A 14,767-nucleotide genomic window follows, 5' to 3' on the forward strand; every position below is an offset into this window, starting at 1 on the left:
GAATTTCCAAGCTGTCTAAAGGCACAGTCAACTTAGTGTATGAAACTTCTGACCCACTGGATTTATACATGAATTATAACGTGCAAATATATCTGTCTGTAAACAGTTGTTGGAAAAAATTACTTCATGCACAAAGTAGATGGGCCTAACAGACTTGCCAAAACTATAGTTATTGTTTAACAAAAATTTAGCTGGAGTGTGTTGAAAAAAAATGTGTTTTATGAACTCTCAACCTAAAGTGTAGTGTAACCACACTCACCAGAATGTGATTCCGCAACACAACACGAACAGCTCCTGGTTTTGTAAAAAACTATATATTATATTTTTTTACATTTCCGACCCTCAATATATTGTCTGAACCGCGCCAGCTGACTCATGCTAGGTTGACAATAAACTCTCTTTCATAGAAGTCGACCCCACTAGCTTTAGTTTTTTTCGTTTGCCGGGTCAACCGTGGGGAACCGTGGGTTATCCAAAGCATCTGATGCAGGACTTATATGTGGGACATCTGTTGGTCTCTGTCCTGTCTTACTCTTCAATGGGATATATGCACGCATGATGTTTGACAGGAATCCTGCTCCATGTCAGCCCAAGGAAACCCTAATGTGCGGCCACACTTTGTCAACAACCCACGACGCCAGGATGATGCGCCACACACACACACCACACACACAACACACACACACACACACAACACACACCACACACACACACACACACACACCACACAACACACACACACACACACACACACCACACACACACACACACACACACACACACACACACCACACACACAGAGCACCCAAACTAAAAATAACTTGGTTCACACCAGTGAGTTGCCAATTTGCACACAGACACACCAACATAACGGCCTGCAAATAGACATTTGCACTGTTTATAAAGGCCTGCCAACAAACACACGCAGTACCTCTTATGGACTAGAAAATACACACACACACAGACCACAGAAACAAAACCAACACTAAACATGGCAATCCTCAACACCCCACAACTCCCCACGCCACACACAGTGTCAAGCAATAAACATCCCCACTCACTCACTCAAACAGACAATGGCCAGCCTCTACGCTCGCGCATACACAAAAAAACCAGTGCAAACATACCGCCTTCTCAGATCACTCTCTTCCCACCACACATGTCTTGCTCTGATCTTCATTTCGATTCAGTAGATGTGAGAGTCGCAAGACAATACAGCCAGCACTCTGTCCTGCCTCTGCCTATCCCTTAGCAGAGGCTCCCATTGCATTACCTATCTCTAGAGCAAGGTTCCCCAACTGGAGCCGTGGGTAATATATTGGCCCTTAAAGTTTTCTGAGCAATTTTGACATAAGACTGTAAAAACACCAGAAAATCAGCTCCAGTAATTTTAATTTAGAATCTTTCCAAAGTTATCCTAACGCATGTAGCGAGATATATGTGATCGTATACAAATGTAAAGCAGGTTGTCCGTGTGTGGCTCAGTTGGTAGAGCATGGCGCTTGCAACGCCAGGGTTGTGGGTTCAATTCCCACGGGGGGACCAGGATGAATATGTATGAACGTTCCAATTTGTAAGTCGCTCTGGATAAGAGCGTCTGCTAAATGACTTAAAATGTAATGTAAATGTTTGAAATGATTATGTTTTAGTCAAATATTATATCGGTTTGGGCTTCTTGCGGTCTATTTGTAGTCTACAAAAGATTTGTAATTATGTCTGGCCTGCTGACCATCCACTCAACAACAGAAAATCGGCCCAGGGCTGAATCTAGTTGATGATCCTTGTCCTTGAGCCATCCAAGACATTACAAGTGGGCTTCATCAGCCAGCCGGGTGACTAGGTCTGTGTCAATGTCTTTAATGGAGCTTTCTAAAATCCCCCTTTTCTCCGACAGGCCTGAGCATGATCACCATCGTTGGCCTGAAGCCCGAGACCTTCTATGAGGTCAAGATGTCTGCCATCAACGGCAAGGGTGAGGGCGAGAGCAGCACTCCCCTGAACTTCAAGACAGAGCCAGTCCGTAAGTGCTTCCCTCCTTCCCTGTTCCCTTCTGCAGAGAGATAGCACTCACCTGACCCGAATGCTTTTCCACCCTATCACCACCTCGTGTAGTCTAGCCATCCAGCCGTGACCACCTATCCCCCCCAAGCCCCCAGCGCCACATGCATAATGCATCTTCCTTCTGATCTCCTTGAAGGACCAGCCACTGCGCTCCAGGGATGCATTGCCAACTGCCCCCAGCCCGTGTGTCTGTTTGCATTAGCCTTAGCGGAGTTACCAACAACCGGGTTTTCCGGTTTTCAGGGATACATCTATTTTCACCCTAGCTTCCTTTTCCGCTGAAAACTGGATGTGGGAATTCCACTGAGGTGTTTCTCTTATGCCTGTTACGTTAGGTTAGTTTTCATAGAAAGGTTGGGGAAGGAGGGGTGGGGACATACGTTTTTCAGCTAATGGGTGGTGGAAGGGGGGTGCCATCCAAATTTCCGTCCTCCCCTCCCTTTCGCTGGTCCTGGTGACCGTAGTGTCTGTGTGTGTTTGTCACACACACACACACATCACACACATAGGCCTACAGTGTTTTACCCAGTTCTGGTGTATTTTGTGCTTTTCTCCCCATGTGATTTCTATGAGGGCTAGACAGCCCCCTTCCCTACCCCACATACTACCCCTCCCAACCTTCAGAGCATAATTTGCTAGGTGCAGAAAACATATTGTCTCGTCTCTATCACTGTGTGTCGGTGTTCTCAGTCTACACAACTCAAACTTTTTCCATTTATTGTGAGGCTAACTTCAGTCTGTGCATTTCTGCAAGCTGTTTTGGTTCTTCATGAGGACAATGAAAGACAATATCTACGATGACAACTGTAAATGTTATCAGAGCACAATTCTTTGTCGTTTTGAGATTTTCTCTTGACAGGTATCTGATAGATCAATGCATGCTAATGCATAATCATTCAAATAAAAGGAACAACCCTCGCATCACTCACACTACACAACACAACATCAAAAACAATTTTGACAAATGTAATTTAAGGCTGCTATTTTGGTGGACTAAAAATCAGTGTAGATGTCAAGGTATTGGCCAAGTGTTATTTTGGTCGTCTGCAACACAGTGGTGACTAGCACTTTAACACATTTGTTAGTAAAGAGGCGCTGTGTGCTTGTGAGTGCACCAATCGGAGAGCCATGCTTACATTTTTCAAGCAAGTTGTAAAAAAAAAATGAACACACATAAGCCTACAGTGTTTTACCCTGTTCTGGTAAAACACACATTTACGATTAGTCTGGACACTGAAGAGTCAATTATTAAGCAATTACTAATTTCAAGATTGGCAAAAAATTTGCCCGGATCTTCAAAACTTGTAAAACATAGTGAATGTTACATTGTGCCTATGCCAGTATAATGGAAGACAACCCTTCCTATAGATTAACGGTATCTTCAGACAAATCAACACTGAGGGTTTGATATTCTGAATCTCAGATGCAGTCACAAGTAAGAAGAGGTTGTTTAAAAAAAAAAAAAAAAACTGGTTTAAAAAAAATCAAAAACATAAAACATGGAAAAGTGGTGTGTGCATATGTATTCACCCCCTTTGCTATGAAGCCCCTAAATAAGATCTGGTGCAACCAATTACCTTCAGAAGTCACATAATTAGTTAAATAAAGTCCACCTGTGTGCAATCTAAGTGTCACATGATCTGTCACATGATCTCAGTATATATACACCTGTTCTGAAAGGCCCCAGAGTCTGAAACACAACTAAGCAAGGGGGACCACCAAGCAAGCGGCACTATGAAGACCAAGGAGCTCTCCGTACAGGTCAGGGAAAAAGTTGTGGAGAAGTACAGATCAGGGTTGGGTTATAAAAAATATCCCAAACTTTGAACATCCCACGGAGCACCATTAAATCCATTATTAAAAAATGGAAAGAATATGGCACCACAACAAACCTGCCAAGAGAGGGCCGCCCACCAAAACTCATGGACCAGGCAAGGAGTGCATTAATCAGAGAGGCAACAAAGAGACCAAAGATAACCCTGAAGGAGCTGCAAAGCTCCACAGCGGAGAATGGTGTATCTGTCCATAGGACCACTTTAAGCCGTACACTCCCCAGAGCTGGGCTTTACGGAAAACATATGGAAGAAGGTACTCTGGTCAGATGAGACTAAAATTGAGCTTTTTGGCCATCAAGGAAAATGTCTGGCGCAAACCCAACACCTCTCATCACCCCAAGAACACCATCCCTACAGTGAAGCATGGTGGTGGCAGCATCATGCTGTGGGGATGTTTTTCATAGGAGGCACTCTTTTCATGCAGGGACTGGGAAACTGGTCAGAATTGTAGTAATGATGGATGGAGCTAAATACAGGGAAATTCTTGAGGGAAACCTGTTTCAGTCTTCCAGAGACTGGGACGGAGGTTCACCTTCCAGGAGGACAATGACCCTAAGCATACTGCTAAAGCAACACTCAAGTGGTTTAAGGAGAAACATTTAAATGTCTTGGAATGGCCTAGTCAAAGCCCAGACCTCAATCCAATTGAGAATCTGTGGTGTATGATTTAAAGATTGCTGTGCACCAGCGGAACCCATCCAACTTGAAGGAGCTGGAGCAGTTTTGCCTTGAAGAACGGGCAAAAATCTCAGTGGCTAGATGTGCCAAGCTTATAGAGACATACCCAAAGAGACTTGCAGCTGTAATTGCTGCAAAAGGTGGCTCTACAAAGTATTGACTTTGGGGGGGTGAATAGTCATGCACCCTTAAGTTTTCAGATTTTTTTCTTATTATTTCTTCTTTGCTTCACAAGAAAATATATTTTGCATCTTCAAAGTGGTAGGCATGTTGTGTAAATCAAATGATACAAACCCCCCAAAAATCAATTTTAATTCCAGGTTGTAAGGCAACAAAATAGGACAAATGCCAAGGGGGTGAATACTTTCGTAAGCCACTGTATACGCAGAGTAGCACAGGCATAGGGGGAACATTCAATCTGAAAATATAGAGATTAATTTACTCACAGAACAGTTTATGATTGCGCCTCTTTTTGGATGTTTTATTAAGGCCACTTTACACAGTCACTGGATCTAATTTGTAAGAGCTACGTAATAAAATAGCATAATATGAATCTGCCGAGATTCACACACTGTGGTAGCCATCTCAAAACACTGAAGGAATTAGAGAGTTGGAATGGAAAAGCGACCCCATCTTTTATTTTCTCCCTCCTAGTTTGTCAGTCATGCTGAGCGGTGTTGCTGTACGTGGTAGTTAAGGTTATTATCTCTAGGTTTATTCACTTCTGATTCAACACATTTAAGGCAGTCTGATTCTGTTTTGCTTCTTGCCACGCTTCCATCTGTGCTTTTCACCCTCTGTGCTTCTGTAGCAACCACCCTTAGCTCCCACTTAGATTGACCCTTTTTTCAGTCTGAAGTCTAGAGGGTTGCCTTGTCCTGTTACTTCATCGTAATTTGGAGCATTGAGTACCATAATAAGTCATAATTCTCTATTACTCTATTTCATAATGTTCTGAATGTTTTCTCACCTTGAAAGTACTGTGACATTATTTGAAGTCTGTCCAGAATGCTAAACATGCCTAATTTATAAGGTACATTGATTAGGTATGTTTATTTTACGGCTCATGAGCTCTATATATCTATGAAATATTTTTTGCTGAAAGTAGTTACAGTGCCTTCAGAAATTGTTCATACCCCTTCTCCTTTTCCACATTTTGTTGTATTGCAGCCTGAATTTAAAATGGATACAATTTTGACTTTTTGTCCCTGGCCTAAACACAATACCCCATAATGTCAAAGTGGAATTTAAACAAAGTAATTCAAAATGAAAAACTGAAGTGTCTTGAGTTAATAAGTATTAAACCCCTTTTTATTGCACGCCTAAATAAGTTCAGGAGTAAAAAAGTCACATAATGAGCTGCATGGATAGTGTTTAACATGAGTTTTGAATGACTACCTCATCTCTGTACTCCACACATACTGTACAAGTATCTGTCCCTCAGTGTCCCCCAGTGAATTTCAAACCCAGATTCAACCATAAAGACCAGGGAGGTTTTCCAATGCCTCACAAAGAAGGGCACCTATTGGTAGATTGTTTAAAAAAAGCAGACATTGAATATCCCTTTGAGCATAGTGAAGTTATTAATTACACTTTGGATGGTGTATCAATATACCCAGTCATTACAAAGAGAGCAGCATAGCACCCTGCATCCCTCTGCTGGTTTTTCTCTGAAACTAAGCAGGGTTGATTCTGGTTGGTCCCTGGATGGGACCCCAGTTGCTGTTGGAGGGCCAGTAGGAGGCACTCTTTCCTCTGGTCTGAAAATAAAAAATATCCCAATGCCCCAGGGCAATGATTGGCCTGTGTAAGGTGGTGTATTTTGTCCTGACTCTATGTGGTCATTAAAGATACCATGGCACTTATTGGGCTTAATTCCCAATCTTGCCCTCATACCATCATGACCACCTAACCATCCCCAGCTTTCAATTGGCTCATTCATCCCCCCTCCTCTCCCCTGTAACTGATCCCCAGGTTGTTGCTGTAGATGAGAATGTGTTCTCAGTCAACTTAACTGGTAAAGTAAGGGTTAAATATACTGAACAAAAATATAAATGCAACAATTTCAAAGATTTTACTGAGTTGCAGTTCATATAACGAAATCAGTCATTTGAAATAAATAAATTAGGCCCTAATCTATGGATTTCACATGACTGGGCGAGGGTGCAGCCGTGGATGGGCCTTGGAGGGCATACGCCCACCCACCCACAGCCAATCAGAATTAGTTTTTCCCCACAAAAGGGCTTTATTACAGACAGAAATACTCCGCAAACCCCCCCCCCCCCCCCCCCTCCGTGTAATGATCATGCTGTTTAATCAGCTTTTTGATATGCCTTACCTGTCAGGTGGATGGATTATCTTGGCAAAGGATAAATACTAACTAACAGGGATGGAAACAAATTTGTGCACAAAATGTGAGAACCTTTTTTGTGCTATGGAACATTTCTGTGATTTTTTTTTATTTCAACTCATGAAACATGGGACAAACACCTTACATGTTGCATTTATATTTTTGTTCAGTGTAAAAACAAAGGAAGGAAACCGCTCAGGGATTTTACCATGAGGCCAATGGTGAATTAAAACAGTTAGTTTATGGCTGTGACAGGAGAAAACTGAGGCTGGATCAACAACATTGTAGTACTCCACAATACTAACCTAAATGACAGAGTGCAAGAAGGAAGCCTTACAGAATAAACAATATTCCAAAAACATGCATCCTGTTTGCAACAAAGTTGGGGCAAAGCAATTCATTTTTTGTCCTTAATACAAGGTGTTATGTTTGGGGCAAATTAAACACACACATTACTGAGTACCACTCTCCATATGTTTAGCATAGTGGGTGGCTGCATCATCTTATGGGTGTTGTTGTAATTGTTAAGGACTGGGAAGTTTTTCAGGATAAAAAATAAACAGAATGGAGCTAAGCACAAGCAAAATCCTAGAGGAAAACCTGGTTCAGTCTGCTTTCCTCTGGACACTGGGAGATTAATTCACCTTTCAGAAGGACAATAACCTAAAACACAAGGCCAACTAGAGTTGCCAACCAAGAAGACCGTGAATGTTCCTGAGTGACCAGGTTACAGTTTTGACTTAAATCGCCCTGAAAATCTATGGCAAGACCTGAAAATGGTTGTCAAGCAATGATCAACAACAAATTTGACAGAATTTGTAAACCATCTATTTTTGTAAATTTGATATTTCTGTATTTAATTTTCAATACATTTGCAAAAATTTCTAAAAACTTGTTTTCAATTTGTCATAATAGGGTATTGTGTGTAGATGTTTTTAATCCATTTTGAATTCAGGCTGTAACACAACATAATGTGGAATAGATCAAGATGCGTGAATACTTTCTGAAGGCACTGTATACTTTACCAAAGTGAACTATCCCATTATCACTGTTTGTCATGGTTCATATTTAGTTGTGAAGTGACAGGACAGTCACCTTCTACCATTTTTGTACATTTCTGTTTTAATTGTTTCTGTTTCTTCTGATTTTGTTCATGTTTACCCGTCTATTTTTGTTCAATTGGACTTCTCAGGCTATACTTTCACAAGTAAGTTTCTCATCTCCCTGTCTTTGCTTCCTTTTCTTTGACTTTTGTTTTCATTTCATCCATTTATTTTAAACATTTATGTAAAAAACTGAATTAACAATTGCTAGTTGTATAGATGAAAAAACATATTTTCAATGGACAATTGAATTAGCTTTGTTTCGTTATCTCATTGAATTAAGAATTCTACTTGGCCATTACCTCAAAGCTTTGATTGGGGCATTTGGTATTTGCTTTCAATAAATTAAAACGCTCACACAATAACTCTTGTCTCAAACATTTCCAGACGGCATACCATTTCATTACTCTAACGTGGACTCAGGTTTGTTTTAGTCATATTGTAGTTTCTAAGCAGACTTTGAGCGTGTGATACATGAGTGACCATGTACCGTGCAATCCCATAATTCCATAGCTCATTTTTAGGCAATTGCTTCTCCCGTGTGCATCTTGTCCCCTCTCCCTTTGTACAGTGAACTGATTGACCCCTGATTGACTTCAAATAGTCACTCAATCCTTAGCCAATTGTACAGATACTCAGTAATTCATATGAACATAATGAGCAATAACAACATGTTGGACAGTGTTTTTGCCCATACAGCAGCGTATACAAACAAAGACAAAGAACTGAGCCGCATTATCAGCCAAAGGGAAATATAAATATTCAGTGCCATTAGTTTCTCAATGATGACTCATTGTTTATGTGGCCCAATTTAAATGTAGCCTGAGATATCGGCAACAGACAGGATCCAGCCGTGGTTGGGTTTGATGGTTTGTTGCCGTTCATAAAGGGATACTTTGGGATTTTGGCAATCTGCATCCAGTATGAAGGAAGTTAAGTGGTAGTTTCGTGAGCCAATGCTAACTAGCATTAGCACAATGACTGGACGTCTATTGTATCTACTAGTATGATATCAGTTACCATAGACTTCCAGTCATTGCACTAATGCTAGTTAGCAATTGCACTAACACTAGTCAGCAACTTCCTTCAAACTGCACGCGAGACATAAAAATGGTATCCACAAACTAATCTGACTCTGGCAAAAATTGGCAAAATTCTGAAGTATCCCTTTAATACATCCCTAATTCACCGGGCATCAGCTTTTCCACCGGGTTTATTGCATCTCTGTTCAGCCATGACAGTGTGAGGCACCATTACAGAGAAGCCTATTTTTCCCCCTCATAAGACCCTAGTACAAAAGGCAGAGAAGCGCAACAAAGACAATATCTCATAATTATGCTGATTCTCTTATGTGGTTATGTTTGGAGGAGATGGATACCAGCATCTGTTTATATTGTGGAGGTTAACCTGCCTGGATGGGAGAGGTGATTGGTGGGATAATGGTTTGAACACTCCAAACACACACTTAACATTCACCAGGGCCTGCATGACTAGCCAGGAGCACAGGGATGGCATAGACTTTAGTCTTCTCTGTTGCTGTATGCAGTTACGGTACTACTGTATTTCCAGGGTGTAAGGGACAACTTGTAAATCTAGACAAAAGCTGTTGATATTAAATGGCATATAATTAAATAATTACTTTAAAAACATATAGATCAGATATATTTAATATATATAATTATGTTATACAAGTTTTAAACTAATCTCCTTTAATTAGTTTGTGTGTGCAGGCGTGTGTGTCATAGTACTAATTTAGGAGGACTCAGGGTTTACAAGATGGGCCATAGTGAATGCTCTCTTGTACATTTCTGTGTCATGCCATTGTTCTACACAGTGTCTCCATCAATTGGGTACAGAAGACATGTCTTAGTTTTTGAAATACAGTGACCCAAGTTAAAACAATTAAAAGTCCATAGTGTCCACAACCACCCTTATAGAAGTCCTACTAGAATAAGAGGTAAGCCAGGTGTCCACAGAACCTGCAAAGGGATATGACGATTCTCTAGGGACTCCACCCGATGACCCACAGAGGGCAGCGGGTAACACAGCTGTTCCTGTAGAAGGGCCCCTCCTTGTTGCCATGACAACACAGAGCCTTGCTCCGGTCAAGGCAACAGAGACCCAGTGACCCATGGCAATAGCCTAGTCTTACCTCTGTAGGTAGAGGAAGTCACCAGTAAGCCGGCCATGGTGGTCGAGGCTGAGGTGGTGGAAGGAACTATGGAGACTGTTCTAACGTCAGCAACCACACCTCAAATTACATATACAACAGCAGCTACCTCACAAAATGCTCCCTACACACTCACGCAGCTTTCCAGCTGGTGATCTGACGTAATTGAAGAGTGAGTATGCCTTTCTAAGGGATGGCTCAGCCTCTTTCTCCCTGTCTCTTGGCATTTTTCAACTAATTGGTTTTTCAGAAACCCTTCTAACATGATGTGCCTTGGCTATGGCACCATGGGAACCTGGCTATAAATACCTCGGCTGCCTCTCAGCTTTTATGCAATTGCAGTGAAACAAAAATATAATGTTTATTGGTTATTATGTAGCTATCCAAAATGTGATTTCCAGTCTGCTCTAAGCGTCCGTCTCTCCCCAGCACGCTTGTGCGGACCGAATCCCTATTAATAATTAAAAGGTTGAGAAGATTTTTCTTTAGGTCATTTTTGCATTCTCTCAAAATGTATTATCTGCCATGGACCTTACCACAAATATGTGGTTTGCAATATCTGCGGTTTGCCAGACATAGTTGCTGGCCTGCTCATGCAAGACGGATTATCACTCAAATTCTAACCGGTGAAACAACTCTATTGTGAATTTCTGATTGTACTTCTGTTTCTGAACTGATGACAACTTAAAGGCAGTCAAGCAGTGTGAAGCTTCTTTGCGAAGTCGATGGCTTATGAGCGTTTCTTGCAAATATCATGACAAAAGCAGGCATGCTTTTTTCAAAGATTTGTGGAATGGATTATTGCTTTCTGCAATGCTGCTCTACTTCCAAATTAAAACATTTCTCCTTTTTAAATTGACAGTGTTCTACCAAGTCTTTTTCACTCTGGGTGGAGTTGTTCTGTCAATGGCCGCAGTGTTACTTTTATCATTTGGTGTCTTTGTCTGCCATACCATTCCTCACCTCATTTACAGTATATCTAAGGAAAGCCTGACCCACTTGAAGCAACAACTTAGGTTCCCTTAGACAGTTCTACCCTCACTTGTGTACAAATAGAGCCTGGTAAATTAGGCATTGATAGTCCATTTTATGGTTCACTTGCACAATATGCTTTTGTCACTAATAACAAGATTTTAGATGTTCACAGTTAATTGAGTCATACAAGAGAATAGTTTCTCATATAACTATTTTCAGCTGACTACCAATGATACATTTTCATTGTCATGAGTCTGCACAAATCTGTGGTTCTTACAAGAACACCTACCTTGTGGGTAATGACTCATGATTATCTTGAGAAAGCAGCTTGGTTGGAATGAATTGTGTTTGTGTTGATAACGTGGGTTCAATTCTAATGATAATTGTCGAACATAGACCAACAGCTATACAACCTGCTTCAAACAAGGCTTATGGAAACTCATCTTCTGCTCTTAGGAATTTTAATGTGGGGAGGTCAATATGTATTTAGAATTTACAGGGCTACCTGCTGGTGTTCCTAATGAAGATAAGAATATGATAATGTACGTTAAATGAGTGTGAAACTTTAGTTTATTACAGTACAATGTAGATTCCAGCTGATTTTAATGATAAAACACAGTTAAATACGTTCCATAATAGAAGCATCTCAGGTAATGGTATGAGCAGACCTGTGGTATGACACATTCTTATGATGAATGTGATGTTGTACTGTACATCATGATTTTGAAGTGCTCTTGTTCATGAGGTGTTTCATGCTGCTCAGCATAAGCCTTATCTGAAAGTCGATATGACGCTCTATGGTGTGGTGGTGCCAGTGGATGACTGATGTGTACCGAGGGGGTGCTCTGCCATCAGGACGTTCAGTCGTCTGTAACACTAACGACTTGCACTGCCCTCTCTGGGGAATCGCGGGCACCTCTCACCATGTTTTCACCATCTTGCAGTTTCGTCAGTGACACCAACCTTCATTCCTTCAACCAGTGCAGCCCTTAGTGAGTATGCCGGTGTGTCTCCCTCTACCCCCCAATCTCCCTCTCTATGCCTGCTTGGTCTCACCACTGCTTAGTGCTACTCGCTCGGCTTCAGAGACGAGGAGCTACTGATGTACTGTCAATAGTTATAGGGTTGGTCAGTGATACAGAGAGACAGTCAGGCAGTCACTGACTCTGCTCACTGCTTCAATCCTTAGTATAGTTCCACTGACTAACCTCAGCCAGCAAGAAACAGGTTGCCCTCTACTTAAAACAGGTTGCCCTCTACTTAAAACAGGTTGCCCTCTACTTAAAACAGGTTGCCCTCTACTTAAAACAGGTTGCCCTCTACTTAAAACAGGTTGTCCTCTACTTAAAACAGGTTGCCCTCTACTTAAAACAGGTTGCCCTCTACTTGATATGAATTCAGTTAACCCCAAACGCATGTATTACAAAACACTGTGCTTTTGGTATTGGCCCCCACAGTTTGGCGTGTGTTTGATTTCAAGGAATTTAGAGTGGGTTTTACAGACATTCTTCTTTAATGTCGAAGCAGTGCAGTGCAGCATGCAGCACACATCTGATTACAGGCTTGATCACTGTAACATTAGCTAACACTGCTGCATGTTGTCTGATTAGTCTAAAGAAGGGAGTTACCGTCCGGCCATTAACTAACATCTCCACCATTAGCTTTAGCACACCTAGAGCTTCTCTGCCCTTTAGATATATAGCTAGTCTCCTTATTTTGTACATTCCATTCTCTGTCTTTCTTCTGTCTTTCCCCCGGTGGCTATGGTATTGACAATGACGTCAGATAATATTTGGGGTGTTCCATGGCTAACCATGACAGAGTGCATTTCATATACACTACATGACCAGAGGTATGTGGACACCTGCTCGCCGAACATCTCATTCCAAAATCATGGTCATTAACATGGAGTTGGTCCCTCCTTTGCTGCTATAACAGCCTCCCACTCTTCTTGGAAGGAGGGCCACAAGAGCATTAGTGAGGTTGGCCACTGATGTTGGGCGCCTATGCCTGGCTCGCAGTCGGCGTTCCAATTCATCCCAAAGGTGTTCGATGGGGTTGAGGTCAGGGCTCTGTGCAGGCCAGTCAAGTTCTTCCGTACTGATCTCGACAAACCACTTCTGTATGGACCTCGCTTTGTGCACGGGGGCATTGTCATGCTGAAACAAGAAAGCGCCTTCCCCAAACTGTTGCCACAAGGTTGGAAGCACAGAATCGTCTAGAATGTCATTGTATGCTGTACTGTTAAGATTTCCCTTCACTTGATCTAACGGTCCTAGTCCGAACCATGAAAAACAGCCCCAGACCATTATTCCTCCTCCACCAAACTTTACAGTTAGCACTATGCATACGAGCAGGTAGCTCCTGGCATCCGCCAAACCAAGATTCGTCCGTCGGACTGCCAGATGGTGAAGCGTGATTAATCACTCCAAAGAACACATTTCCACTGCTCCAGTGTCCAATGGCGGCGAGCTTTACACCACTCCAGCCGATTGCGCATTGTGATCTTAGGCTTGTGTGCCCTGCTCGGCCATGGAAACCCATTTCATGAAGCTCCTGATGAACAGTTCTTGTGCTGACGTTGCTTCCAGAGGATGTTTTGATCTCCGTAGTGAGTGTTGCAACCTAGGACAGACGATTTTTACACACTACACGCTTCAGCACTCGGCGGTCCCGTTCTCTGAGCTTGTGTGGCCTACCACTTTGCGGCTGAGCCGTTGTTGCTCCTAGATGTTTCCCCTTCACAATAACAGCACTTACAGTTGACCCAACTCGAGCAGGGCAGAAATTTGACGAACTGACTTGCTGGAAAGGTGGTATCCTATGACGGTGCCACGTTGAAAGTCACTGAGCTCTTCAGTAAGGCCATTCTACTGCCAATGTTTGTCTATGGAGATTGCATGGCTAGGTGCTTGATTTTATACACCTGTCAGCAACGGGTGTGACTGAAATAGCCGAATACACTCATTTGAAGGGGTGTCCACATACTTTTGTATATATAGTGTACTTGTGTCTAAGGGAGCCTGGTTTGACAGACAGAAAAACAAAACAGATTATTCTGACAGACTGGGGATTTCTGAAAGATAACTGATCTTTGATTTTTTTTTAAAGAGAGGATGACAGTGTCTGCCACTTTCAATTGGACAATGTTGTGCTGCCGGCAGCATGCTGTGCTCTGGAGCATGGCTATAGTGATGGTAATACAATAAATAACATGAAGACCAGATAGCGTTGAAAACAGACAGCTGGGCCCGGTTTCCTGATAGCAATGAATTTAGGCTTACGAGTGTTTTAACAATGTATCTTTCTTACAAACAGTCGAAGATGTAACATGCGTTTCCCAAAACACCACGCAGAGAACGGTCACTAAGTGCGTCGTTGGAGCATGTGTCGATACTGAAAGGATTGAAAGAAATGGAGCGCTGATCTGGATCAGCTTTCCCCATTCAAATATTTCCTTAACATTAGAATTATTTCACAATACTGACAACGGATCAGCTCCTAAAGAGATATTACCACCTACGGCCGCAAATATTGAGGCGGCTTATTTTAATGCTTCCCAATAAAAATGCCTACTAAATCACCAATTTGGCAC

At 42.0% G+C, this 14,767-nt stretch overlaps 1 protein-coding gene across 7 annotated transcripts in view; it reads left to right on the top strand.

Moving 5' to 3' along the window:
* The window catches only part of LOC111950574 (neural cell adhesion molecule 1-like), a 326,193-nt gene that overhangs the window by 280,169 nt on the left and 31,257 nt on the right, over window positions 1-14,767 (top strand). For 4 of the 7 annotated variants that reach the window (XM_070434390.1, XM_070434388.1, XM_023968244.2 and 1 more), the window contains 2 exons: window positions 1,895-2,020; window positions 12,117-12,164. In XM_070434390.1, the coding sequence (XP_070290491.1) occupies window positions 1,895-2,020; window positions 12,117-12,164 (174 nt within the window). The remainder of the gene's footprint in view (window positions 1-1,894; window positions 2,021-12,116; window positions 12,165-14,767) is intronic. The other 3 variants (XM_023968253.2, XM_023968246.2, XM_023968249.2) reach the window with 1 other exon arrangement.

This window comes from Salvelinus sp. IW2-2015, linkage group LG23 (genome assembly GCF_002910315.2).
Source record: "Salvelinus sp. IW2-2015 linkage group LG23, ASM291031v2, whole genome shotgun sequence".
Classification (NCBI taxonomy): domain Eukaryota; kingdom Metazoa; phylum Chordata; class Actinopteri; order Salmoniformes; family Salmonidae; genus Salvelinus; species Salvelinus sp. IW2-2015.